At 49.3% G+C, this 27,361-nt stretch overlaps 10 protein-coding genes across 17 annotated transcripts; 4 read left to right on the top strand and 6 right to left on the bottom strand.

Moving 5' to 3' along the window:
* The first annotated feature begins 193 nt into the window (after positions 1 to 193).
* FOIG_10809 (uncharacterized protein) lies at positions 194 to 1,297 on the top strand. Its single transcript, XM_031211294.1, has one exon. It carries the CDS (start codon positions 344 to 346, stop codon positions 1,205 to 1,207), a length of 864 nt encoding a protein of 287 aa, XP_031059227.1. The 5' UTR covers positions 194 to 343; the 3' UTR covers positions 1,208 to 1,297.
* A 317-nt stretch (positions 1,298 to 1,614) lies between these two features.
* FOIG_10807 (thiamine biosynthetic enzyme) lies at positions 1,615 to 5,641 on the top strand. 8 transcript variants are annotated; one of them, XM_031211292.1, is made up of 5 exons: positions 1,615 to 2,156; positions 2,209 to 2,220; positions 2,479 to 3,359; positions 3,410 to 4,241; positions 4,304 to 5,641. In XM_031211292.1, exons 3-4 carry the CDS (start codon positions 2,492 to 2,494, stop codon positions 3,502 to 3,504), a joined length of 963 nt encoding a protein of 320 aa, XP_031059225.1. In that variant the 5' UTR covers positions 1,615 to 2,156; positions 2,209 to 2,220; positions 2,479 to 2,491; the 3' UTR covers positions 3,505 to 4,241; positions 4,304 to 5,641. The 8 variants fall into 8 exon arrangements, with proteins under 8 accessions (XP_031059225.1, XP_031059223.1, XP_031059224.1 ...); XM_031211290.1 differs by having other exon boundaries at positions 2,209 to 2,300; XM_031211291.1 differs by having other exon boundaries at positions 3,410 to 5,641.
* FOIG_10808 (uncharacterized protein) lies at positions 3,529 to 4,247 on the bottom strand. Its single transcript, XM_031211293.1, has one exon. It carries the CDS (start codon positions 4,136 to 4,138, stop codon positions 3,758 to 3,760), a length of 381 nt encoding a protein of 126 aa, XP_031059226.1. The 5' UTR covers positions 4,139 to 4,247; the 3' UTR covers positions 3,529 to 3,757.
* On the bottom strand, positions 4,276 to 6,480 carry FOIG_10806 (uncharacterized protein). The gene is made up of 3 exons (XM_031211284.1): positions 6,200 to 6,480; positions 6,089 to 6,149; positions 4,276 to 6,038 (listed from the first exon to the last, which is right to left on the bottom strand). The coding sequence occupies exons 1-3, from the start codon at positions 6,321 to 6,323 to the stop codon at positions 4,868 to 4,870; spliced, it is 1,356 nt and encodes a 451-aa protein (XP_031059217.1). The 5' UTR covers positions 6,324 to 6,480; the 3' UTR covers positions 4,276 to 4,867.
* Positions 6,481 to 6,667: 187 nt separating this feature from the next.
* Positions 6,668 to 10,314, bottom strand: FOIG_10805 (uncharacterized protein). The gene is made up of 2 exons (XM_031211283.1): positions 9,713 to 10,314; positions 6,668 to 9,620 (listed from the first exon to the last, which is right to left on the bottom strand). Exons 1-2 carry the CDS (start codon positions 9,836 to 9,838, stop codon positions 6,885 to 6,887), a joined length of 2,862 nt encoding a protein of 953 aa, XP_031059216.1. The 5' UTR covers positions 9,839 to 10,314; the 3' UTR covers positions 6,668 to 6,884.
* Positions 10,315 to 10,610: 296 nt separating this feature from the next.
* Positions 10,611 to 12,733, bottom strand: FOIG_10804 (uncharacterized protein). The gene has a single exon (XM_031211282.1). The coding sequence runs from the start codon at positions 12,445 to 12,447 to the stop codon at positions 10,660 to 10,662; it is 1,788 nt and encodes a 595-aa protein (XP_031059215.1). The 5' UTR covers positions 12,448 to 12,733; the 3' UTR covers positions 10,611 to 10,659.
* Positions 12,734 to 13,216: 483 nt separating this feature from the next.
* FOIG_10803 (cysteine synthase A) lies at positions 13,217 to 16,545 on the top strand. Its single transcript, XM_031211281.1, has 7 exons — positions 13,217 to 14,496; positions 14,550 to 14,742; positions 14,795 to 14,918; positions 14,973 to 15,063; positions 15,113 to 15,173; positions 15,222 to 15,582; positions 15,631 to 16,545. Exons 1-7 carry the CDS (start codon positions 14,304 to 14,306, stop codon positions 16,210 to 16,212), a joined length of 1,605 nt encoding a protein of 534 aa, XP_031059214.1. The 5' UTR covers positions 13,217 to 14,303; the 3' UTR covers positions 16,213 to 16,545.
* A 3,509-nt stretch (positions 16,546 to 20,054) lies between these two features.
* On the bottom strand, positions 20,055 to 24,077 carry FOIG_10801 (uncharacterized protein). Its single transcript, XM_031211279.1, has 2 exons — positions 23,147 to 24,077; positions 20,055 to 23,059 (listed from the first exon to the last, which is right to left on the bottom strand). The coding sequence occupies exons 1-2, from the start codon at positions 23,822 to 23,824 to the stop codon at positions 22,052 to 22,054; spliced, it is 1,686 nt and encodes a 561-aa protein (XP_031059212.1). The 5' UTR covers positions 23,825 to 24,077; the 3' UTR covers positions 20,055 to 22,051.
* Positions 20,079 to 23,054, top strand: FOIG_10802 (uncharacterized protein). The gene is made up of 2 exons (XM_031211280.1): positions 20,079 to 20,592; positions 20,646 to 23,054. The coding sequence occupies exons 1-2, from the start codon at positions 20,413 to 20,415 to the stop codon at positions 21,279 to 21,281; spliced, it is 816 nt and encodes a 271-aa protein (XP_031059213.1). The 5' UTR covers positions 20,079 to 20,412; the 3' UTR covers positions 21,282 to 23,054.
* Positions 24,078 to 25,110: 1,033 nt separating the features above from the next.
* On the bottom strand, positions 25,111 to 27,271 carry FOIG_10800 (uncharacterized protein). The gene is made up of 2 exons (XM_031211278.1): positions 27,025 to 27,271; positions 25,111 to 26,963 (listed from the first exon to the last, which is right to left on the bottom strand). Exons 1-2 carry the CDS (start codon positions 27,074 to 27,076, stop codon positions 25,243 to 25,245), a joined length of 1,773 nt encoding a protein of 590 aa, XP_031059211.1. The 5' UTR covers positions 27,077 to 27,271; the 3' UTR covers positions 25,111 to 25,242.
* Positions 27,272 to 27,361: the final 90 nt, after the last annotated feature.

The raw sequence follows: 27,361 nt of genomic DNA, 5'->3' as shown, positions 1-27,361 counted from the left end.
TCCGCATATTCAAGCTTTTGATATCCTTTGCGAATCTGGTGTCAAGATTCATGAGTTTCTACCTTGTCGCTGATATTCACTAGACGCTTGTGAAGTCACTTATCCAACTCCTCCAAATATATTAACCTTGGAAGGCTCGTTTGTCTGGACAAATTTCTTTTCATTGACCTGTTACTTGTAAACAAAATCACGTGATTGTGTCATTACGTCTTGAAGAGTCACCTGAGCTGTGTGAATTCTCCTAACCAAACATATGAAGTTCTCTATCCTCCCTCGTAAACGAGAACTTGGAGAAGATTGGCACCCAGAACCGAAGCCAAAGCAATAGGCTCATTTCTTCAATATGAACTATCCGCGCAAATTACCAGAGGCCGTAGATGCACTGATAGGGTTTCGTGTAGAATGCCACGACAAAAATTGTGGCTTTGCTAGCCAACACTCCATAGACTTCAGCAGCATTCGACCTCGTTGTTACATATCTGACGACGACTTCTGGCAGGCCGCCGAGGACCATCTATCTTGGAAGCATATTAGAACACCGTTCGTCTCGTTCTTCAGATCATGGGAGAGGGCTCTGAATTGGAGGAAACGCCTCATCGAAAGAGGGGGCAGGGGAATCATCATTATTGCGGTTTGGTTGAAAGACTTGTCTGAAGTCTACGATGCATACAATATCGCACAACGACTTTTAGGCCGTAAAGACCTAAACTCAAGCAGTCGTCTGCGACGGAACCTTGATTGTTTTCGCGGAGAACTGCTCGTTCAAGGTGGCATCGACTACATGGAACACAGAATCCTGGCCTGCTTCGAGGGCGACAGCCTCGAGATCGAAAGACGATCCATATCGCCACTGATCAAATTTCCTGAGCGGAGTCTTGTTGTATCTATTCCCAGAGGAACTCTGCCGACATACGGCAATTCTAATCTGAGCATCACCCAGCAATTGGAGTACGAAATGTTGAGCCTCACGGGGGTTCGAAACGATGCCAAGCTGTGCGTACTGGTACTCGCAATGTGCGAGTGCGAAATGGAAATGAAGGAGGAAAACAAGAAGATGACGATAAAGACCACCGAGTACTGCGTAAACTACTTGTCGAAATTTGTATTTAGCAGTTGTAACTACTATTTCGACGTTTATTGTCAGTCATGTTGGTGGCACTCGTATCTGGACGCAATGCAGCATGGTATCTCGAAAGCCATTAGATAGTCAAGCTGAGAGGGTTGAGTAATTGTGAATGTAACCGGCTCGCTTAGAGAAAGATCATACCACCTGTTGCGAGGCAAATGAATACAGCCGATATCTCCCTTGTGCATAGTGATATATCGCTCATGGATGTAACGATGCAACTCAAGAGAAACTAAGACTGCTCGTGAATGTTTAAGATACATCATGATATGTTTCCACTTATTCAATACGTACATTCTCATATGTTTCAACTCATACAGCCGACCCCAACTTAATATCATGAACTCTGCCATCCAGGTCTTGCCAGGTTACTTGGTGATGCAGCTCAGTGCCGTGTCAGCACTGAAACCCTGAACCTCGCCAATGAGCTAGATAATTACACACTTAATGATTGGCTGATCAAAGACTCATCTAACTCGGCATTACACCTCCGATGCAGCAATAAAGTTAAAGAGTGGGTTGTTGACATGTTCATTCTGTCATGTCATGGCCGGTTAAAAGCCGCATTCAGTGGAACTGAGGATCCCCCACCTTGAAGGACATTCACATGCTCAACGTCTAGACTTATCTTTGCATTGTGCTGTTGTGTGAGGTGCCTTTTTGGCCACTAGGTACGAGATGGGTGATTAGGGATGAAACGAAGGCCAATTGGAGTGATTGAGTTGACATCATGATACATGATATGATGGAGGGGATATTGCTCATGATGTGCAACCCCGGCAGTCATCTTCACCTAGCAAGAGACCCCCACACACTCACCTATCAAAAACACGCGTCTACAGTAGGTAATACTCGGCATTGCATTCTGTTGGCCAGCATCGGCCGCTTTGCTCCGTCATGATATCAACGGGTTACTTTTACCCCTCACCTGCGGGCATAAAAAGGTCAAGGTCGTTCCATTCTCAACTCTTCTTCTTTTCCTCTTCATCAATTCATCGACTCGACATAAAACACTTGAAGAATATCCAAGGTTTGTATCTGAATTGTATGAAAGGGCTGCTCTGACACATATGATATGCTAGATATCATAACCTGTACGGCTCTCCTAAGCTACCTTAGCAGCCATGGAGCCTTTCAGCTGTAGTCTTGTCCAGACCTGATTGGGACCTCTCAGGTAAAGTATCATGCATGAGCCGGTGCCCATTCTTCTCTCATCAGCATGGTCAGTTCAAACTGGTCGTGTTGATGATAGGGGATGTGGCTGAGATTATACGGCAAAACTTGATCTGGATAATACCAGCGAAAGGATCATGTCATCTCCCCTATTGACCACTAGACTCTAACAACAACAGGCCCAAGATCAAAATGGCCCCTCCCGCTGCTGTCTCCCCTCCCTCTCGCTCTGCAGAGCTTGCTACATCTACCAAGCTCCCAGTCATGAGCAAGAACATCAACACCAAGACCGTTGAGGAGATGCTCGGTCAGTGGGATGATTTCAAGTTTGCTCCCATCCGCGAGAGCCAGGTCTCCCGCGCCATGACTCGCCGCTACTTCCAGGACCTTGATAACTATGCCGAGTCTGACATTGTTATCATCGGTGCTGGTTCGTGCGGTCTGAGCGCCGCGTACATTCTTGGCAAGAAGCGTCCTGATCTCAAGATCGCCATCATTGAGGCTTCTGTGTCTCCTGGTGGTGGTGCTTGGCTTGGTGGACAGCTCTTCTCCGCCATGATCATGCGCAAGCCTGCTGATGCTTTCCTCCGCGAGGTCGGTGTGCCTTATGAAGATGAGGGTAACTACGTCGTTGTCAAGCACGCCGCCCTCTTCACCTCGACCATCATGTCCAAGGTTCTTCAGATGCCCAACATCAAGCTCTTCAATGCCACTTGTGTTGAGGATCTCATCACCCGACCTTCCGAGGAGGGAGTCCGCATTGCCGGTGTTGTCACCAACTGGACTCTTGTTTCCATGCACCACGATGACCAGTCTTGCATGGACCCCAACACTATTAACGCTCCTTTGATCATCTCCACCACCGGCCACGATGGCCCGATGGGAGCTTTCTGTGTCAAGCGCCTTGTCAGCATGCAGCGCATTGAGAAGCTCGGTGGTATGCGTGGTCTTGACATGAACCTCGCCGAGGATGCCATTGTCAAGGGAACCCGCGAGATTGTTCCTGGTCTTATTGTTGGTGGCATGGAACTTTCCGAGGTTGACGGTGCCAACCGCATGGGTGAGTTCTATATGTCAATTCTGGTATGTGCTTTGTATAACATATATTAGGTCCTACCTTCGGTGCCATGGCTCTCAGTGGTCTCAAGGCTGCCGAGGAAGCTCTCAAGATCTTCGACACTCGCAAGAAGCAGAACGATCTGTAAGCGAGATCATCAAAGAAGGTCATAGTTGGGAAACGGAACATGTGAATTCAGGATCCTGGACCTCGTCTCTCATTCGAGGCATGGAACCTTGTCATTCATTTAGTCTGAGCGACTCAAGTTTGGAGAACATGAACCCAAAGTCGGATGTCACTCGAAAGAGACGCCAAATAAAGCAATACTAAATTGAATAATTGCCTGCGATGTCATTAATCTCGCTGTCGTGATTTCATCCTTCCTTCCACGGCCAATAACGTCACTTCTTATCCTCTACCACCTCTGTCACCTCGGTAGTGTCCTTGGCTTCATTCTCCCTTGTAGGAGGGAACTTCATTCCTCTGTTCTTATCATTCGGATGTGCACTCGGTCCCCAGCCTCCAAGGCCGTCGGCCATGGCAACTCCTCCAAGTCCAGAAATCGGTCCAGCTGTTACGCTACCCGCGAGTTGATTCTTTCCGACGCCGGGTTGAGTATCAGCCCATGTGCTGAGCTCATCGCGAGTCTTGCCCGTGTACTTTAGTATATCTTCATCGCTGAGTGGTACACTCTTTTTGCCGGCTTGGAAGCGCTCATAAAGCGTCTTCTTGTCCTTGGCTTCTTCGGAGGGATTTGACGAGGAAGACGAAGAGTTGCCCATGATGGTGTTTTTGATAAAGAGGCTTCTAATTTTGTTTGAGATTATGTTCTTTGCAGTGAAGATGACTTGCTGTGGGGTAGTAAAGATGGTAACTTCTTGGCAGGTGAGCTTCTAGAACATCCATATTTATAGAATTGCTGGGGCGATTGGAAGCTGAATGCCTAGCGTCACGAGGCGCACAGCGTATTCATACAAGCAGGGCGATTGATTGACACCCTCAACCCATACAGATCCTTGCTTGTCATTTCGTATTCCCGATCTGGTTTGCGAATATCTGCAGGGCGTACAAGATCAAGGCAGAGCATTGCCATCGAGTTATCCTATCCTAATTCAGCAAAGCTTCGCCTCGATCCTTCATCCTTCATATCTAGGCCGCAGGACTGGTGTCAATGCACACCAACACACTCTAGCCGAGTCAATAGGACTACTAACGACCGTAATCCTAAACGATAAAAGTATTAGGTAAAGAATCCTAAGCTTAGGGGCTCTTTAGTGAGTTTCTTCTAGCATCTGCTTGCAAAGTCTGAAGTTTTGCTCCCCGGGGACTCTTCAACATTGCAACGCTTACAGGAGCAACTGTTTCACGGGGAAGATTCCTGATCGTTTGCAATTTGGTACTGAATACACCTGGATTATATCTTGAACATCTCACGACAACAAATTCGCCGAATCTCGTCTGCCACTAGGAATTCCCCAAATACTGAGATCCCATACACGTGAGACTCTACTTCAGAGATACTCCTTCTTACCAACCCTCTCACAAACCTCCTTCAACACACCACCCAACCACTTATAATCCTCAATCTCCAAATAAACCTGCGCACTCGTCCTGATCCAAAACCTTCCCCCATGTAGAAACAGCGCCACAAACGTCTTGTAATCGCCAATAAGCGTATTCAGAATCCACTGGAACGCCGTCTGCGTCTCCTCCGCTGAGACGACAACCTCACCCTCCTTACCCTCCACAGTCCAAACGGGCAACGCAATGTTAGCCATACCGCAATTTCGCAGCGTGCCAGTGCTGTTCTCCATATATGTCGTGCCTAATTTCTCAGCCACTAGCTCACTGCCTTTCTTGTTCAAGTCCCAGATATACTCCAAGATCGCATCTTCTCCGCCGAGAGCTTCCTCTCGCCATTTGATAGCGTCTTTTACGCAAAGATAGGGCGAGTTATCAAGCGTGCCGACGAACTCAAAGTTTATGACGAATGGAGATTTGGAGCTGGGAGGTAGCGGTGTAATGCGGTTCGCCAGCTTGGGCACGTAACCGTGGCTGGTAGCGAGTGTCGTTTGAATAAGTGCCTGGTTGCGCTGAGGCACGTAGAAGACGGCGCATCCACGTGGTACGTGAAGCCACTTGTGACAGTTTGACACGAAGAAGTCTGGATCAGCTGCGGAGAGGTCCAACTTCACCATTCCAACGCCTTGAGCGCCATCAACCATGCTCAGCACGTTGAGACGACGGCAAGTCTTGACCATTTCTTCCCAAGGGAAGACAACGCCTGGTCGAGAGGAGACAACGTCAAACGTACAAATACGAACACGCTTTCCCTCAGACTCGATCTTCTTGACGGCATCTTCAAACTTCTTGATGATCTCGTCGTCGTCGAGTGGATATGGGAGCTCGATCTCATGATGAGTCACCTTTTCGTTATAGTAGTCAACATAATAATCTGCGACCTTACCACAAGCTTCGTAGATGGTCGAGAAGCTGATGATGACGTCCTTTCCGTCTTCATTCCACTTCATGTTTCGATAGACTGTGTTAACACCAGTAGTGGCGTTTGAGACAAACACAACACTGTCCACTGGGGCATTGAGAAGCTTTGCGACAGCAGCGCGGTTCTCATCGAGGATTTTTGGATATTCATAGCGAATGAATGGGTCAGGGCGAGCTTCACTAATAATTATTAGACCAAAGATCACAATCAGAGGTTCGAGTGTATTTACCTCGCATCCTGATACTCGCGGAATTTTGTTCGGACAGCCTGAGGATATGTACCGAAGGAACCTATAACTCCTGTCAGTTGAGGTCTTACTCCCACTTGGACTCTTTCATACCATGGTTAAGATTTCTCCATTCTGGATCAAACATAAATTCCTTCTTGATAGCGCTTCCAAAGACTGAGGTGTTAGTCTTGCCCCGCACAGGAAGCTGCGAAGATCCTTGACCAATAGAACCCATGACGATGTGTGTCTTGTATAGTTAGAAGCTAGACAATGGTTGTATATTCATCCCATTGGACGTTGTCTATGATGGGTTTGACACGACAACTTATAGATTCTCAGCTCATGGTATCATGAGTCAAATGATACTGTCTAGTACGAGCTGAATACCCCACATCTTCAAAGTCAACGACGCCCTTAGTCGCCAGACCCGAGGACCAGCCCCGTGGGTACCCGCATCAGGGCGTGATAAGGCGCTCTTCGGCGAGCAACAGGAGTCATTGGCAATGCTCAACGCCAGTAAAACGAGATACCCAGAGCTGGGGGAGGGTCTCCAATTCTTCAAGAGTCACCTTGGCATGCGCCGATCGCGGAGAAGAATTAATCAGCATGTGAGCCTTGGAAAAAGAAATTCAACTTTCATTCAATCAATTGAAGTGTAATGCTACTTGGCTTATCCGCCATCCCGAACGCCTTGTCATAAATGCTCCGAGGGATCTGGGCCCTGATGTTCTCGCTAACCTGCGACTCTTTGTATGTGAACTTTGCAATCGTCCGTCATAAGCCAACAACCCCTGCCCTAAGTGCTCGTAGGCGTGCCAGACCTGTGAATCAACCTTGCCGACTTGCGTATCCCGACGCCAGTACACGGCGGTATGGCGAACTCTTTGGTGATGACTGGACGTGCGTCGCCCTGGCTCAGCGCAGATAGCGCCAAAGCTGCATCCGCCTCCCTCTGTGAGCGAACATGCTTCATGACAAGGTTGCACCGGTCATGTGAAGATACCAATAGTCCATGCGACATCTCTGGTGGCAGCATAGGCGCCGGACTTGCAGCGAGATCCTGGCCGCGCAAGAAAGATGCCTGGCTACGTCGGATATGTGTCTGCTTTCGCGTGTTATGCGAAACAGGCATTAACGGTTCCGTATGATGCATCACCGGTGAGATGGATTGCAATTGCCCAGTTTCTGTGTATGGTTCCGGGGTATCTGGAGGGAGTTCCATTGTTGGCAGTCGGTCGAAAGGTATGATATCGCGGGGATCTGATGGCTGAGGCCTCAACGGAGCCAGTCGGAGTGAACCTAGTGTTCGCTTGGAGGGAAGGGACACTTCCTCGCCATCAATCTTCTTGCGCTTGCGCTCTCGTGCTCTCGACTTGACTAGACTGGCTATCGAGCTTCCGTGGAGAAGCACCCTTTCATGTGTAATGATTTCATTCGAAGGCGCCATCTCATCGCCTAAGAGGTGCGCTCTTGTCTCGGTACTTCGCAGAGTTCGCCCATGATTGGGATTGAGTGTCGAGGGAGGCATGCTGGATCGCTCTAGAACACCTGGTGCAGATTTGCGCGACCGTTGGGCTCTAGTTCTGACTCGATCAGGTTTGCTTTGGGGTGTCTTCAGAGGCGTGTGGGCAGGTGGGAGCGTCTCTGTTGTTGTGACAATGGCTGGCGGCGTAAAGACTGGCGATTCTAGAAGATCGTGGCCCGTTATTCTGTGCAGCTCTTTTACTATTCTCGAGCTCCAATATGCCCCTGTAGCCTTTGTATCACGGAGGGCAACTGGGTAAGCTGCAACAGGGCGTTTCGTCTCGGTCTTTTCGGCGTCCTCAGCAACACCACTAGACTCCCGCTTCTTCTTAAGTTTGGGAGGCTCGGGCGTTTGCCATAGCTTGGGGATTTTGTCTTGTAAATCAGATACCCAGGCGTCGCAGTCCCACTCAACCCAATAGTCAATAACGTCACCCCATGAGCTCTCTGGGGGCTTGGTGTAGTTAACGAAGACAACTTTACCACCTTTTGCGTGAACTGCTTTGGCGAATTCCCTGACCATAACCTTCAGTCCATGGACTCGCAAACTAGTACCAAGGATTAATAGAAGGTCAGGGCATAGAGCTAAGTCGTGTGTAACAATGGGGCTGATCAGGTGCGCGTTGGGATGTTCCTCGCCGTAGAGCACAATGTCGGGCCTTAATTTTCCGACGCCCAATGCTCGCTTGCCGCGTTCTTCTCGAGCAACCGTAGCGCCTACACAGTGAGGGCATTCAGGCTGCTGGCCTGACATTGTCTCTAGCTGGCGTTCGTCGTCATCCCACGAGCACACTCGACCGCACAAGAAACATCGTAGAAGCTCTAATGATCCGTGGAGGAAAACACATTCCACGCCTGACTTTGGAAGGTCGCGGCGCAGATTTCTTACTGCGGTCAGGGCTTCATCTGTCGCACATTGGTCGGATTCCGCTTGAGAAGCAGGCACCGTGCTTTCAAATTTCGGCTGACTGCATTGAGACTGCTGGCTAGCTTCGTTATCCGACGACTGCTGAGACTTGTCTGAAGAATTTGTGTCCGTCATGGCATTTACCTCGTCAACCATCCTGTTGAGCTGGTTTATGTTGGCTGTCGACTTTCTTGAAAAGCGCCCACGGCTTCCAGGGCCATCGTGGAGGCATGTCGATAGTCCAACCTTTTCTTCGATCTGATCAATATTTTGAGTGTAGCAGCGCACGAGCTTGCCACGGTCTCTCAAATGACTGATGAAACGATGTGAGCTTGTAGGTTCCACATCCCTAACCTTCTGGCGTAGCGTGGTCGCGAATGTGTAGAAAACAGATGTTCGGAGAGGATCTGACCATATTGACGCGTCAAACATATCCTTTCCTTTCATATTAGGCAAAGTATTCTTGCCAGAGCCAAAACTTGCTTGCGATAAGTTGATTGGATTTGAGGGCGGGGTATCGTCGACTTCTGATGGCGATGTGCTGCTGCGCCGACTTGGGGCGTCTTCTGAGGATGTACCGGAAGAGAATGGGTCAAACAAGACGGGAGGAGGTGATGATAGAGGTGAAGAGCTTGGTGGAATTGTAGAATTGGTCAAGTGACTGCGTCGCGTCCTCCGGAAGACTGACGGTGGTGGAATATTTAGACCCTCGGGCGGAGGCGAAGACAGAGGAGAACTCGGAGGCTGGGCCACAGCTATTGTTGAGCGGGTCGTCCTGGGATTTACCACGGGCATCCCATCTGAGCGGACTTGCTGCTCTTCATCGTCTGGGTGGCCTTCGACCTGAATTGTGTCTGCGATCTTTTCGTGATCCGGTTCGGGATCTTCCAGCTGAACTTCTATTTCTTCCTTCATACCGACCGGGCACTCCTCAACCTTGGCAGACACATCGTGAACTATTCTTCTCCTCTTGGCTGGCCGGCGAATGTCCAAGTCGGTGGGTTTATCATCGCTCGAGCCTTCGTTCAGACGCGCCTGTTGCGCTGCCGCGTCGAATTGAGCGCTGATTAGGGAGTAGAGACCGTTTTCAGAACGAAAGTCCTAGTCCGATTAGCTATTACCGACAATTGAGTGTATCAAGAAGTCACTCCAAAGCGCATCTGGCAAGCGCTGGAGTGTCTGAGAGAGCTCACAGGAATGCCCGAATTTGTACTGATCCCAGCACCGGTTACTACGATGACCTTGCGGGCTTTTAGTAGGCCATTGGCGATGTCTTGTAGTTCGTCCTGGGAGTCTCTGGAGACGTGGATAGTTGGCATTGTGGGCAATGTGAACAGAGAAAGTCGGCCGCGTCGCGATACAATTGCAGGCGGGTCTAAGCCGCGATCGCGTGAAGCCGACGACGAGATTCACAGGAGAAGCTTATATCAGAGAGGTTCGAGAGAAGCTTGTCGTCATTATGGTACGGGTACGGTTGTTTCGTCGGGGACGTGATTGTCTGTGAGGTTATTTGTGGTGTGAGGTTCAAGTTCACTTAGTAAGGTTGTGGCGGGCAAGCGACTTGGAGTTAAAGAGGTCCAGAGCTGGGGTCGCGACCGGGAGGGGACCGCGCCGAAGTCGAGTGATCGTCAATGGCCGGTATAAGCAACGATAACAACAAGACTACTACGAGTCAACTTGAACCCGAACCGTGCCTTTTTGTGCTGCTTATTCAACCCGCAAGTGCCAGAGCAGAGAAATAAATATCCAGAAAAATGCCAGAACGCGGGCCGAGGACTTTGCGTCCAAGTCCCTGTTAATTGTGACGCGCTCTTCCAGAAGGCTGGGCTGAGGGACCTATCGATGGGTCTTTAGTTCAAGGGCCCTAGGGAACTGCTGACGGCAGGCGCGGGAATGCCGCTAGACCGCTGAACTGCCCATCACACGGCAGTGGTTCCACTGATCCAAACATGGTCAACTTGATTGACAGTGAGCTTCGAAAAACACGCGACAAGATCGATCAAAGCACCTAACGCAAGCACCCAACTTTTACCTAAACTGAGCTATTAATTCTATATTTTATTTATTTCACCTTTTTTTTTTTCTTTTTCTAAAAAAAAAATACACCATTTATAATCGAAAACGGACAATTTATCTCCCTTCAGATATCGACCAACACGTCAAACAGCTTCTGGAAATCAGATGGAACCCCTAGGCCTGTGATCGCATCCCAACCCTTTGCTGCCGGCCAGCCTCCTAGGCTGCCACCCTTTCTGAAATCGCACGATCGGCTCTCTCCATTGGTAACATCCTGAAGAGCTGCTTGCACTTCTTCCGAATATAGGACTTCATTAAGCCAGCCCAGCACTTCTTTGCCTTTTCGGACACGTGCGTCGTTAACTAGCGCAAGCATAGCTGCAACGACAGGCGCACTTGCGCTGGTGCCTCTAAGACCAACTGCCTGTCCTTTCAAGCGAGTGATGAAACTGGTGGCCGAAATAGAAATGTCAGGTACTCCTCGGTTGCTGGCGTTATAATGGCCGTTGAGATGGCCATCAAGAGCCTTGACATAGCTCTTGATGGAAGAATCCTGCCACTTCTCGCGAGGGAAGTACTGAGAGAAACCGCCTCCACTAAACTCAGCACCTTCAAAGGGTTCTACCCCAGAAGTGACGCCGCCAACGCTTGTGACCCATGGGCAAGTTGCGGGGAATACAGACATGGTAACGTCCTTGTCGCTACCGTCATTGGTTCGACAGGTTGAGTTGCTTGCTCCCTTTGCACCTCCATCACCAGAAGCTGCCACGATGGTTGTACCACGTGCTGTCAGAAGACCGAACAAGGAGCAAACACGCTCGGCGTACTTGCGGGGAACTGAGACTTCGTTATCGCCATAAGAGATGGAGAGGACATGAGGGATCTCGTCATCAGAGAGATCAAGAAGGTAATCGAGGAATTCGAGATAGGGTTCATTGTCGTTGTACTCCTCGGGCAGTTTTTCACCATCGTCATCCAAGGTAGGCCCACGACCATCGGCAAGATAGTAAGTGATGTTAGTCGGATAGCCCAGGGCCATGCCATATTGAACATCAAGAGCCGCCTCGTTTCCCGAGTCGAAAAGTTCTTGCGAGTTCTCAGCACCATTGATCAACTGGACCGAGAAGTTGTAACGGGCTTCGTAAAGGGGCTTTGCATAGATTCTGAGAAAGTCGTTGCTGTCTTGGTAGTTGGCGTTCTCCTCCAGAAAGCCAGCAATACCGAAGCGAATTTGAGAGCTACCATTATAAGCAGGGTAGCTGATGTTGTATTGCTCACGGAGACACTCGGGGGTTACAACCCGACTGCAAGGAGTGGCACGCTTCTCGAGCTGTAGGCTTTCAAGCATGCTTGGTGTCAGAGCTGGATCGGGAGTGGTGAGTTCCTTCTTGGGTCGCATGAAGTTGGCAATTGGGTGAATGAAGTTGACGGCATTGGCAACAGACTCAGGTACCGAATATTGTTTTGTCCGAAGAACAGGCTTTTGGTCCTCAAACTTGTAAAAGCCAATCTTGGTATCGAGTAGATCTTCCGCAGCTTTGACAGTTGTCTTGACATGAATCCAATCCTTGTCCGGCGTTGCCTTTGCTGCGACTCCTTTACTCTTCAGCCATCCCAGTACCTGGCCGACATCTTTTTGATCCGGATATCGGAGGGCGAGTGCCTCTTTTTGAGTGAGGTGGTTCTGGGTGTATTTCCCAGATGTACAATCGCGTCTTCGTAGGTTCGTCTTCAGGTTGTCGATATCAGGCTGTCGCAAAGCGATAGAGAGCCGCAACGTATGGCTAGAATCGACAGCCTGATCGATCTTTTCCCAACCGACTGGAAGGACAGAAGTGTCTTCGACTTTGACAAATTTGGCCGTACTGAAACCAGCCAGGGCCAAGGCTGTAAAGAATATCATAGGAACCATGGTCCTACTTAACACAACCAGTGTGTGAGAAAAGTATTAAAGCAAGGACTAAATCTTGTAATGTTTTAAAAAACTGATCAGAAGATTATCGTGTAGATGCAAAGACGGGAGGTGCCGTCTGTCGAATGAAGTGATTGATATCCTTCTTCCAAGTTCCTGTAACAACTGTATGCGAGAACCCTTCCTTCCGATCGCCGAAACAAACACAACATGATCTGTGAAACGACGCGGAATTGTCTATAATATGTATGCTACGAACAACTCCACTGCCATAGGGGGATCGCTGTAATGCCGTCATATTAACGGGGTCCAGCAGCTAAAAATGGCGGATCTGAAACTTCATCTCTTCACATTAAAGCGGGTTTATAAGAAAGGGAGGCGTTTTCTCGTGTTGCTTGCACATCACAATATGGAGCTTTGAACTCCAAACAAGGCAATTAAATCGCAAATTGAGCAATTGAAAGCGGAAAATTTGCTAAGCGAAGGAAAGAGAGTTTATAGCTGAGTCGTGTAGGCAACTTGTTTGTCCAGTTCTAGCTTTATTTTAGAGGTTGTTGGGTTAATAGTCTGGAGTATGATGCCATGAAATGGGTCTTTTCAACAGACAGAGTTGATGCTAACGGCTTCCGGTATCGGCTCCACCAAGTTTCTTTCGACTCCACTTTGGGCTGTGGATCGCACGTGTCTGATCACCTGACGCCAGTCGCTGATGTTTCCAGGCGGGGCAGCACCAGCGGGGAGTACCATCGAGCCTCAAAAATTCCAGATGGACCGATGAACTCCCCGCTACACAACGCCACGCTCTTCTTGTTATGATGTCTTGTTATCCACAGAAGCCGAGGTTGTGCAGAGACTCCCATTTGCATTTACAACTCAATGTTCCGTAAAAATACCGCATAATTTCGGGCTTAATAGTCTTGCAAACTCCGAAGTCTCCCAGTCCTGATCGACCATGGATGAATAGAGACTACTGCAGCTGTAGGGGCCGGCTCAACTATCCGCTTTGATCTCAGCCCAGAGACTTCAACTGTCTTGACAGGGCGAGGAGAGCCAAGACTCAGAACGCTCAATCAACTCCGCCTTGTTCGCCCCCATCCGCCGCTAGCTTCAAGTGATTATGCTCAAGAAGCTGTGATTTGTTCTCTTGCTGTCAAAGGGTGCAACTCATCGTTCCCGAGTCACCTCAGACCCATTTGTGCGCAGTCAAGCCCACCAACCAATATCCACCATGTTGCAGGATTCTTTGGCCTTTCAAGCTCCACAGCCGATGGTCCGAAGAAAGTGACGACGACCCGAAGACGCTAGTGATTCTCGTCGAGACTTCTCTCACTGTATTGGTCAACAGGTTTCTTCATCCTGGTATCGGGTCCCTGGTGGCTTCATCGTGGGGTTTGCAATTGGTCAAAGAAACTACATACCGCAATTCTTATGCATCTTAACCCAGCCGTTTCATTTGAGCTTACACGCTGCGTGCGTGGGATTAACTGCTACCCACGGGCTTCACGCCAATTAAGATGGACGTCGGTCTATCGTGCACACTCTCCCCGGGGTTGCTCGAGCATTCAGGTCACCCAGAACTCAGTTGTGGATGTGACATCTCCGCTGTTAGGCCCAGAGAAGCGTGGGTGCAAGACCAGCAGGGTTTTATTTCAGCAGCTCGTTTCGAGAGCTATGTATGCTTAAAAACTTGGGTCTATGCTCGGGTTCTCGATCCAACTTTTCTCTTTTCTTTCTCCCTCAACCCATCTGCCCGTCTGTTTCTGTGTCTTACAACAACAGACTTTGAGTGACCTCTTCATATTCACAGTGTTTGTTTGTTACTATTGATCCTTGCAGACCATACGTGACCTCCCAACATGACTGCTTCTGAACATCTAAATGTTTTCAAGGGCCCTGAGTCGGTTCGCAACTATTTCGATCCTGAACAATCACCACCTTTGCCCCTTGTTGAAATCCCCGATAGCCTCAACCCATACCGTCAAGATGGTGTCCGAATCTATGCTAAGATGATGACCATGCACCCTGCAACAAATGTCAAGGTGATGCCAGGTTAGTGCTTCAATCTCACATAAAATCACCGAGTATGTAGCTAATTCCCGCAGCTATGAACTTGTTAGAAATGGGCGTGGAGCCCGGCAAGACAAAGACAATAGTCGAGAGCAGCTCGGGTTCAACTGTTATTTCAATGGCCATGGTTGCTCGCGCTTTTCACGGCATTGACGACGTCCATGCTTATCTCAGCAACAAGACAAGTGAGACAAAGTTGCGCATGATGCAGTTCTTTGGCCTCAACGTGTAAGCAACCTAGCAGCTTTGACCTTTGAGAATATTACTAACAAATGAGAAGGACTCTGTTCGGTGGGCCTGCTCAGCCTACACCTGTTGATGAGCGAGGTGGTATCAGGGCTGCAGCTCGAAAGGACGCAGAATCCGGGTCTGTGTGTAGTCCCAACCAATACATCAACGATGATGTGAGTTCTATGCCGTAATTTGGATCTTTAAAACCTAGAACTAACAGCTTGCAGAATTGGAAAGCTCATGTGCGATGGACTGGCCCTCAGATTCACCGTCAGCTCCCCGAGATCAATGTGATTGCTGCGTCAATGGGCACAGCTGGTAAGGCTCATGTTGTCTCAAAGCAGTATGTTGGTTAACACCGTCCCAGGCACTATGACCGGACTGGGTACCTATTTCAAGCAAGCCAAGCCTTCTGTGTATAGAATTGCGTAAGTCCACTACCCTGAGCGGACAAGCATGAGAACTAATGTTTATAGCGTATGCACCAACGCTGGAGAGCGTGTCCCTGGCCCTCGAGAATACTCGTTAATGACTGAGGTTGAGTTCCCGTACCTCACATCTCACGATGCTCTTGAGGAGGTTGGCGCGCCAGACTCATACTCCCTTTCATTGGACCTTACCCGACAGGGTATTGTCTGTGGCCCCTCATCGGGCTTCACTTTGAAGGGATTGTTCCAACGTATTGAGAAGCACAAGCAGGAGAACACACTTTCAAATCTCGCTGGCCCTGATGGCGAGATTCACTGTGTGTTTATGTGTTGCGATCTTCCCTTCCAATACTTGAATGAGTATTTCCAGAACTTGGGCCCTGAGAAATTCAGCCCTCTTCGCAATGAGGTACGTCAGATTATTTCAGTCTGGGGAGGATTAAGCTAACAGACTCAGCGTTTGAGGAACGTTGATCTTTACCGATACGACGATGCCTGGGAGCTCGACTCTTTGACTGCTTTATCTAACTACTTCACCATTCACCCTCTGGGTACTCATGACACCGTTTTGTCACTCGCAGATCAAATCGACAAGGCTTTGACACCTTCGGCCAATACTCAGATTCTCGATTTCCGATGCTCCTCGGACTATGATGCTTTCCATCTCCCCAACTCAGTCAACATGCCCCTCGATGCGCTTCGAAATGGACCTTCTAGTGGTAGTCCTTTCGCCGATCCTGCCGATGACTGCGCCATGCTCGAGGAGCTCTGGCTAGAGCTTGAGAGCCTCTTCAACATCAAGGACAAGGCTGGCAACCGAAATGCTAGCGCCGAGGCTCTCATGTCTATTCTTCGAGGAAAGAGGGTATTGACACTGTGCTACGATGGTGACAGCGCTCGTGTTGCCAACAGTGTCCTTCGTGCCAAGGGCGTTGAGGCAGAGTGCATCCGTGGTGGCTACAGCGCTCTTGCCAAGTTGCAGATGCCATGTAATGACACCTGCGAGGTTGTGTCTGTTCCCGTTTCTGTTGAGGTCTGAGCCGGAGTATCTTCAACCTGCTTGCTAGTATTTGGGTTCATCATTCCTTTCACACATGAGATCCGGCCGGACGTGCAGTGGGCGTCCGGGGCCGGCCGATGTCAGCAAGACATCGGAGTTGAGTTATACAGGAGTTGTTCTTTCTTTTTGCCTGATTACGATTTATGACCGAGATATAAAAGAGTATAGTCGCTGGTTAGTGCAAGCTTCAACGCCACAACGCCATGCGAATGGACAGGTCAAAACCAGAAGTGCAGTGGGTTTCTGGGTTTTGCGATGGATTTTCTTGAATACGAAATATACGAAATTGCAGAGACCCATGGCTGTACTACCTTTGACCCTGTGAACAAGAGCCCTCCGTAGCAATGTTTTCGGTGACGTTAACGATGCCGACAGTAATCTTCTGAGCAAGGAGTGACAGTATATGGGCCCTATCGTATCAATATGACCGAGCTTGATAGATCAACCATCCTTCTACCAAAATTCCAGAAGGATTATGGAATAATTATAGAATAGAGGGGTCGATTCCGCGGAGGTTGCTGGTGTTCCGCGAAACGTGTGGCGATAACGATTTACGCATTCCTCACTGGCATAATCATCGCTGGAATAGGTAATTCAAGCTTCGGCGCACCAACGTCTAGGCTTATACCGTCAGTGAGGGTGTCAAAGATAGTGTGCTTTGGAAGGAATGTAGATGGAAGTAAGAGTGCTTGTCTCAGACATAACAAATAACCTACAGACGGACGAACGGGAGATTGAGTCAAACTGAACTCTTACATAGAGGAAGGCCTCTGGAAAGGTAGTCTGACATGTGTCAAAATACGCAATGTATTGTATCTTAGAGCCACTTTATTCGGTTGAGATGAAGACCAGTGGATCATCACGAATCTACGACAGTCCCAACACCGGCAATGCTTCACTTTGACACGTCAGAGGCAACGGAAGAACAACTTCCATTATTTAGCCCCTAACATTTCGAACAGTTAAAGTTCCCGTTCCTGCATCCATTTCCTAAGCCACAGTCCATAAACTCCAGTAGTACAAGTTACAAAGTCTCGACTTGGCGATAGCAGACCATCGAAGATGCAAGGAATGAGGGACGGGTGAGCCGGTCTCCTAGCGCAAAACACCAAACCAGTAACTAAACGCCAGGCACAGGTCATATGATCTGCAGTGACAGCACGTCTTGTCTTTAACGCCGCTGGATACATCCTTACTGGTAAGCTTATAAGGGATGAGGGCTATTGGGCTTATGTGAAACGCCTCTGTCAGGGTGTATTTGAGTCAGTTGAGGGGTTTTCCCAAAGGAGAAGAGGCAGGCAGAAGAGAATAAAGATGGATAATGGCTGATTGAGGATTGTTATCGCAATGGCCAACTTACGTTCCAGAATAGAACGGTTTACCGATATTTCGGAAAGATGGATATTGGCAAGTCCATCAAAAAGCTTGATAGTCTCCTAAAACACATTCTCTTGAACCGCATTATTCCCCTTTCAGTTCTCAAATCGCCTCCACACCAAAAGCGTCAATAGTTCACTTCCGCATTCGACCATGCGGCGTCAACCTCGATATCCACACTGAATAGTTCTCCATTGGCCTCTTTTCTATGCCCGACGAATATTCTTCTCTTTGAAGGCTAAGAGCTGGAAGAACTCAGGAGTACTGACGCCGAAACAAAGGCATTGAATACAGCGTTTAACGGTTCATGCTGAACAATTTGCATTATCGTCATAGAAGCGACGAGATGGTGGAGGCTGTTTCAATACCCTTGCTTCCAGATCGTCGGGATGAGGCGTCACACCTGTCTCAGAAGTTTCAGGGTCCAAGCGAACCAACAAACCAACAGCGCCTGACATTTCTGTATCCGAAACAATCAGCAGCCCTGCCTCGAATCATACCACCAATAGAACTGCTGCACGTAACGCAGAATCATCTGTTTAACACACATCATGATTAGAAACAATATAGACACTTCAAAGCGCCTAATAAAACCCTTAACGTCCGTCACCCAAAGACTGGCCACCCCCACAGACCGGCCACCCCGACCAAAACACCAAGAACCGGATATCATGATCAATTAACTAATTATCTCAACACCACATTTTTTATATTAAATAAAAATTTAGTCAGTGAATATTTAGATGAAACTGAGTACAAAGGTCCTCAAGTTTTAATTTCTTAACCCTATTTGCCGTTCTTTCTGGCTGCAAAGTCCTCCACATCTGTTCACGAGCCTTCTTGATCGCTGGAATCTTTGCGAACTCAGCATTTGGGTTATAGATAACTTTTTTACGCCTTTTTGGTCGATTTTCTTCATTTTCCCGCTGTAGAACACTTATTTGTCTATTTTGCTGCTCAATATTGAAGTTATGACGGTCCAATTGACTGCCAATCTTCCTGAACAGCAGCCTGATAGTCGGATCTTGAGTTGCAGAAGCTGGGACTAGGTCTAGAGCTCGCCGAAGCTGTACAGACGACTGGGGAGTCTTCAGGAGACTGGAATGCTGCTCTTTAGCCGGCAAATTCGCTGTGACAGCGGGAGAAGGTGTCTCTGTGACCATCGGGTTCATCAGGACCTTCGCCAGATTGACAGGCCACAGTCCAGTGGCTTTGAAGCCGGCAATCGCGTTGGACTTCGTGATAGCTTCTCTCCGAGCCTTGTCGTAAGTGTATAGAAATGTAATCTTGCCGACGTGACTGTCATCAGCGACAGAAACAAGATCTAAAAGAAGTCGACGATATGCCCTCTTTAGGGGACCAAAAACAGCAACATCTAGTGGCTGAAGGACATGGGAAGCGTGAGCAGGAAGAAATAACAGATATATATTGTTATCATAGCATTCCCAAAGGAACTCTTCTGTAACATGACTTCCGTGGCCGTCAAGAATAAGAAGACGGGGTTCTTTTGGATTCTCGGGCTGCGTCGATGGAATAAAGACTTTTCTCAACCAAACCAATGCCAATTTATTACTCGTCCAGCCCTTATCACTACAGGCGAATTCCCAGTCATCTAGGAAGTCTAAATCCTCAGGGAAATGTTGTTGTTGGACTGTTTTCCCCTTGAAAATGACTGTAGGTCTCAGGACTTTCCCGGTTGCTGAGATACACTCGAGAATTGTAATCCAGGCACGAGAACCAGGCTGACGAATAAGTACTGACTTCTTCGACTGATGACCAAGGAATAGACCGTTCATTCCTATTCCTTCCATCATTCCAACTTCGTCGACGTTGTATCTGTTCCCCTGCTTGACTAGGCGTATCGCCGGCATCATCAGGAGCATAAAGAATGCCTTTATCAGTTCAGAAGAAGCTCCCTGATATCGATCAGAGTCAATTTTCTTGCCTTTTAAAGTCCTGATATCAGGATTTCGTCCTAAAAAGCCCTGTAACCAGTTCTTTCCGACGCCTTCTGGGAAGCCGTTGCGGACGGCAATCTTGCTGGCGAACTCTCTGACTTGCTGATGTGATACAGGGCATCCTAAATCAGCCTGAATAATAATCCAGTCTCGCAGATGCTTTTCCTGAATATCAGAGAGCTTTTGGCGAGGTTTTTGGGCTTCTCTTGGTGTTGTACTTCCTTTGATCCGACCTTGGAGCGTTGAACGGTTGATGCCATTAGCTTCGGCTGCTTTATTCACTGACATACCCTCTGCAACCATCTGGAGAGCGGCGCTCATATCTTTTTCAGTAAAAGAAGGCATTCTGAATTGATTGGCGTTAGTTTGAAATTAATTGGAATTAAATTGGTAGAGTTGTGACTGTTTAAAGTATATATAAATTGGGTGGCTGGGTTAAAAGTGAGGTGGCCGGTCTGTGGGGGTGGCCAGTCTTTGGGTGACGGACGTTAACTCTAAACCAGGCATGAACAAACATCCCGCCCTAGAACAGGCCATGGCGTCGGTCGAAGCCGTATCACATCCCCCGTCCAAAGAGTCTAGCCTAAAGCTTATATCCTCTCAAACCAACCATTGAATTGGGGGGAGGTTACTTCGTAGAATATGGGAAAATGCAGGGGCCTTGTGGATATAAACTCGAGCCTTGCCCAACCCGTTCTCAAGAAGGAAGAAGAGAAGAGGGAGCGCGGTTGATAGTGTCTCACTTTGATACACATCACGTTTAACATTCTTTCATTTTTCCTTCTCTTTTTCAACTTGTATACCACATCACACTCCTTTTCTTCAACATCAATCAATCATCGCCATGATGAAGTCTCGACGAACTCAGCGATCCAAGTCTCTCCCTAGCAATCAATCGCCCAAGAGGTCATTCTTTTCCATCATTTCTCGCCGGCTTTCTCTTAGTTCCAGACGACACGCCAACTCTGTTCGCTTGTATGATGACAGTGAAGATGATGACACCATCCAAGTGATTCCTCAAGAGGTAATAAGCCCCCAGTTCTCCTTTCAATGCTCCTTTCTCACATATCTTTATAGGTTCCACCACCCACACAATCTCGTTTTTCTAGACGAGCCTCCCGCTTCTGGTCTACCTCAGCTGCCAACCAATTCGACGACCATGACTCTTCGCCTCAATCGCCCACATATCCCGCCTATGGGGGCGCTTATGTTCCCCGACACGCCGCAAGCGACTTCTCAAAGACAGCTTCCAACCGCCTCACCATGATGGCAGAGGCAGATGAGACAACCCTCTGCTCATACAACTTTCGCACCAACAGGACTACCAGAAGCTTCGGCACAGACGACGAGCTCGATGTGGACCATCGGGAACGAGCCCTCACTGCCCTGACTGCTAGACGTAGTATCGCCCTCTCGAGCGAATCAAGCAGTGAGAGCACCAACGACTATACTCTCTTCTTGGCCGACGCTGCAACTGGCTCAGATGCCCGACGCCGAAGGTCAGCTGCTGCATGGGCTGAGCTCGAGCACAGAGCAACGGCTGCGAGTCGAAGGACCAGCGGCACGGATTTCCCTATGGGTCGACCGGGGCGCACGCAGAGTAGTTATCTGGGCTTGCCTGGCAGTGCATATGACTCTTCAAGGCCAGCAAGCTCAGTTGCTGTGAGCATCACCGAGTATATCAGACCAGCACAGACTGGCAGGGTTTGGTGATGGTTCTGTTCCCAGAGTACAAAAACCAAGTATGAGATGTGACATATGACTGGGTGGAAATCTTCATTAGGCGTTATTGGGCAGGCGTTATATGCAATATCAGAGTGTAAATCTGGCTAGGGTTATCCAGGTGAAACCCAAATGGCTTCTGACCACGAGCGCGACTGCGCACACATACGACCAGAATAAACCACGTTCTCTTTTGATCAGTCAGTTCGCGACTCAGCCCAGTTCAAGCGGCCAAATATCGGTATACGTTGTGCATGTATCCACGACCTGGGGAAAGTCTTCAGTGGAGCGAGTCGGACCACGGATGCAATGTGGTATTGATAGATGCCACAGCCCTATATATATGAAACAAATTGCCTCGAACGCCAATTTTCTCATGGCGATATTCGCGATATCGCGGGACACATGATTCGTCTCGTGCCTTCATGCAAGAAGCTCTGCTATCCCATTATACCCAAATGAATAGTCAACCATGGTCAGATGCACCACACCGTAGTTAAACAGGCTGGTCTGTAGACAAACACGGACCAATATAAATTCCAAGGCCACAAGTGCCCACCCGCTCCGTAACTCCTCTCATGCCATTCTGCACCGACAGTGACCAGCTCTCGACACCCTCGTAACTTGGCTCTCACGAGGGTATAATATGACAAGTCGCGAGGTCCAAGCGCGGCGTGAAGATACCTGAAAAACAGACCCCTAGGTGGTAAGGCAACCCGAACGAGTGGCGCCTATTATGGCCACACATATATATCATCCCCTTATGACTGCATGACTCCCGCGACAGCCCGTCTTGGAATCAAAATCTCCTCATCATCAGAGCTGTCGGCTGCCTCCACGCTCGCCTTGTCCAGCATCCTTTCTATATCCTCATCTCTCAGTGGTTTTCTTGTTTTCCCGCTCCCTAGCCCGATACCACTTGGCAACGAGAGCGTCCCTCTTAATTGACTTCGGCTACCAATGGTTCGCCTTCTGGGTGCTACCCTGTTCTGTGCAGCATGATGTTGCTGTGGTGAATCCAGGTCCATTGGCGATCCAGGTGGCGGGGCCATGGGTGATTTATCATAAGGAGCTTTTCGCGTTTGCTGAGGTTGCCGTTGGGATGTGGGAAGCGGTTTTCTCGGCCCTGAAGGCAACGCGTGTCGTGGAGGCGGAGGTCGAGCCATACCAACGTTGGGCCCTGGTGATCCCGTAGGAGAGAAAGCGTGCTTCAGATTGGCAGAGTTGCCTGGACTGCTCATGAACAGCAAAGTCTCAATAGCATCTTGTTCCCTAACATTTTGATGCGGTGACATGAGAACTGGGTCGCCCATGACGCGTGATTTGGGTCCATGCGGCACAGTTGAGGGTTGACCAGGCGTGTGAGGTGAAGCGGAATGAGAATGTGTCAACATATTCGGAGTTCGATTGGGGTGGGAGTTGCGGCGTGGGTTCGCATGGGAGTTAGGCACGAGAACTGAAGGCCGGATGGGTGCTGGAGGCGCAAGTGCAGGCTTGTTCCACGATGAACTTGGAGGTGTATTTGATTTTCGACGTTGGCTAGCAGAGCCGTATGGTTGTGGTAGAGGAGCTGACGAGGACGGTGGCTTGCTCATGGGTATTCGAGGGCTTGCTGAGGAACCCTGTCGGTTATGTATTGTCGACGTGCTTGAGACTGGAGAGGCGGCCTGGGACGCCATATTCTCGACTTCTTCAAGTGAGTTTGACTGCCAACCCTTGTTGACCTTGATCATGGCATATGACAGACGCGTCTTTAACTCGTTGGACAACTAGAATAAGCGTGTTAGTCGTGGCTTCACAAGCGATTGATCACGTCCTTGAACGGAGAGGCGGTCGGGAGATCGCATTCGACATACCTCTCCAATATGGCCACCTGCTGCCGATGTCCTGCTAACAGCGCTTGGGTTTCTTGAATGGCCCTTCACGGGACTTTGGCTATCTGTCCGGCTTTTAACCTCTCCATCGGCCATTCGCTTCCGTGAATTTGTGGAATCTGTTGCGATTCTGTGCTGAGCAGCAGCAATCTCTGACAGTTGTAACAACTGGCTGTCCTGACTTGATGGACCAGGTGCGCAGTTGCTGGCATCGCTGGCTGGGGGTGTGAATGCGGGATCTGTAGAAGTGGTCATGGTGGTCTCTTGCGAATCGGTGTTCGAGTGAGGATGGCTCTGTGTAGAGCCATCGTCGCGGTCGACAGAAGATTTGCGCTGCATTTTGGCGATAGCTGCAACAACGACGGCATGGGCGGTTGTAGTTCCAGCTGTTGAATCAACAGCAATATCGCTGGCAGGCGCAGCAGTTGGCGTTGGCGTAGGCGTTATTGATGCAATCGGGTTTGAGTGGGAGGCTCGCGAGAGCGCGTCGGCCGGGGGTGGTGGTACCGCGAAATCCCCACCTTGTCGCGCTCCCGTCACTGTCGCTGGTGCTGTCTCAGTGGGAGCGTCCAGTCGGGTATCTGTCGTCTTGAACGGGGGAGGAGGCGCAATGCGATTGTTATCCAGCGCAATTTCAACCAGAGGCTGATTTGGACTCATGACAGGAATAGGAAGCCTCCAGGTTTGGAGTTGTGAACGTTGTTAGGGCGAAGATCAAGTCGCTGAAAAGGGACCACAATTGGAGGGATTCCAGAACGTGTAAGCCTAGTAGATCCGCTGTACAAGTGAACCCTCACTTTGAGGTGCTGGAGAGTTCAGACCGACAACTGAAGTGGAGGGCGACGCACACGTTAGAGGGCCCCAGAGAGAAGGGTCTAGGGTCTAGACAGATGCTGAGACTGACCACGCGGCGGGAAATCCGGGCCACCAAGGGAGCTAGGGAATTATTGGGTTTTGACGATTTGATACGATATCCAATGTTGTCTTGTTTATTTACGATTATTCGACATGGAGCTGTAATTAGATGAACGTTGAAAGTGATGAAGTGAAAATTCAGCAAGAAGCCAAAAAAAAGATAGATAGAAGCTGCAGTAAGTCAACTGAATTAGGTTGCCATTTTACACCTGCCTGCACTGGTGGTTTATGGTTTGGCATGGTCTCAACGCGGTCTGATACGCGACTTGGCTTGAGTCGAGCGTAGAAAATACCTTAAAATGTGCGCCTGCGTGGGGACCCGACTAGCCAAGCCCAGACCCGAAATCTGCTACAGATACACTAAGCTTTAGTGGCTGCAGGGTTGTCCTCAGGCAACTTGCAGGGCGTTCATCCGCTGAAGTTACAGCACTGACTTTACCATCTCCTCAGTGACACAAGCCAGTCGGGTCGCGTGCGCGAATAATGTGATAACGGAAGAAATACGATGATAGGCACAGGAGCGTTTAGTCTAATGAGTACTTCAACGGTGCGATGGCAAAAACGAGAGGGCCATGATCTGAGGTGTCCATTAAAGACCTCATTCCCACTCATGCACCTCGAAAATACAAAAAGCCGCGTGGCGCTGCAAGGTTTTGGGAGGTCTTTTGAGAAATGATGGAATATGAGCTTGCGCAACACGCGTAGGCATCAGTAAAAACACTCACAACATGATTGTTGGAGTAGAACAGCACATGACACTGTAGCAGATCATTTTCGACATCATACCTCAGCTTGAATGCAGACGAACGAGTACGACAGCAATGACCTCACCCCTGTAACCCCAACTTCGCCTGTCCCCCTCATTCAATGGGACCCCATGACACGCTTGGGCCAGCCAGAGACGTTGATGACGCGAGATCACGTGGCAATAGTAGACCATCATGATTGTGTGTAGCAAACATTGACCACTGATAACGGCAGCTAGAGTACAGGCTGGGATATGACATTGACGGACGAGAGAATTCTTTGAAATGCCAGGTATTTACGTCTCTTACTTCAATTTTAATTCCTACCATAATTTGGTAGATGAGCCTTTGCGCTGTCTATCATGATATGGAAAATGTCTATCTTCCCCAGAAATGAGTTTCATCATGGCCGCCTGATCATCCACAAGCTGGCTCATCACTTCTATCATGCCCTTGAACGCCTCCATCCAAAATCACTTCCTCGTTGTTATTCAGATCATGCTGGACCCTCTGCCATCCCTTCTTCTTTCTCGATTCTCTTCCCTCAACCTCCGCACCCTTGCCCTTTGCATCAAACACAGGCTTGATCAGCGCTCCCAATAGAGGATTGCCGCTGAAGGCTCCGCCGCCTCTTCCACTGTTCTTGTTCGCTGATGTCTCTCCAAGTGCGCCATTGTCGATAGGGTCCTCATCGGACTCAGGAGTCACAGGTCTTTCGACTGCTGCCATCTTGCGAACAACCTTGCCGCCAACCACGTCAATGCTCACAACTTGCTTTCGCTTCTCGTAGTCCGGCCGCGCGTTCCACTCCATTTCTCGAAGCACTTTCTGTTGACGCTTCAATTCTCTTGCTCTCTCCTCAGGAGTTGCCCACATGCTGCCTGTCCCTGTAAGCGCTCCACCAACATCAAAGTCAGCAGCCTCATCGCGGACTGTCGTTCGCCTGGCATTTTGTGCTTGAAAATTGAGAAGCTTGTCGCGATGCGCACGAGCCTTGGCTTCAGCGTCGCTTAGTGAAGCGCCGTCGTTGCCGCGTGGTTGAGTAAACGGCGCTGGGGTCTTGGCAACGTCAGCACGGCGATTGGCGTCTCGGTTAGCTGCCATTCGCTCGCGGCCTCGCTCATCCTTGAGCTCACGGACCATGGCTTGGACATCATCTGGCGTCAAGAGAGGGCTGCCGCAGAATGTGCAAGGTCCGAGACCTTCCTTCATGCATATCACCTTGCCGCATGAGAGACAATTTGGCGCAGCGCCTTGAAGAGGGTGTCGTGTAGCGACACAATTGCACTTCCTAGACTTGGAATTCTCCAGTGTAGGATTTGTTGAGATTTCCAGCGCCCTGATAGCAGCGTCGAGATCAGAAATAGCAGTCGAAGCTCCAGCCATCGGCATGCCTCCAGCTATAGATATCTTTGTGCTTGTAGCTGGCTTTGGTGTAGAACTTCGTGATACAGGCGTAGATTTAGGTTTAGGTTTCGATGGTCCTTCCCCTATAAGATAACCAGCTGAGGCATGCTGCTTAGGTGGAGGCTTTGCGACAGGCTTAGGGTCTGGTTTCGGCGTGTTCGATCGCGAAGCATTGTTACTGCTGGGTGCGCTCGAACGCTGAGGGATGTAGTCAAGGCTCAGATCCTTCTTGCTGTAAGTTGTACCCGCAGGTGCAGCATAGTCGTTAACTTGTCTTGCCTGCGGTGTGTGAATATTTGCCTTCTTCTTTTTTGGTTGCCGTTTCGTCTTGGGTACGGCCTCGATATTCTGAGATTCGGGTTCAGGCGGTGCAGCGGCATTGGAGTACGACGAGCTCCCAGGCGCCGAAGTTTGCCGTCGGGCGTTAAACGACGATATAAACTCGATGGCCTGTGGAGAGTCTCCTAGAAGGTTTCCAAAATGCTCTGCAGCTTCTGTTGTGGAGAGAGTCGAGGCGTAATCTAGTACCTGCTTAAGCTCCTCGTCGGGAAGCGGTAACAGCTGCGACAGCTGTGCGATCGACATGGCTCGTTGTTCTCGTGAGAGAAGGGGTTCCTCAAAGCTTTCTGTATCTTCAATGTGGCTAAGTGACTGGCTTCTTTTCGCTGACAGTGAAGAGCGAAAGTTGTTAAAAACGGAATGTTGACGTCGTTGAAGAAGATAGCTTGAAGCTCCCCCACCAAACTTCTTAGCCCCTCCAAATGTTTAAGAGCGTTCTGTTTGCTGACTCACACGCCGACTTTTGCCCTTCAGTCCCTCCATATTGACGGATTTTCCATTGCATAACAAAGCAGCAGCGTTTGTCCCTTTAAGTTCTTCCTTTGATCCATCCTGTGCCTTGAGAAATAACTTTTCAGTCAACTTTGACTGGCTTTGGCAGTTGTTCACTTGGCTGAATCAGCTGAGAAATAATTTCACCATGAATGCAACAGGCTATTCGTGCTCGGTTCTTTTGTCGTGTGCACACGTGCAATTGTTTTGTGGCAGCTTTTCTTTCTTTCCGAGGTACCCGTAGAAATCTGATATATGAACCATCATGTGGTTCTGCAAGCGTACAGCCATTGATCCG

Source organism: Fusarium odoratissimum (assembly GCF_000260195.1).
Source record: "Fusarium odoratissimum NRRL 54006 unplaced genomic scaffold supercont1.19, whole genome shotgun sequence".
Lineage (NCBI taxonomy): Eukaryota > Fungi > Ascomycota > Sordariomycetes > Hypocreales > Nectriaceae > Fusarium > Fusarium odoratissimum.
Note: the sequence above shows the minus strand (reverse complement) of the source record. Positions and strands in the feature narration are given on the sequence as shown.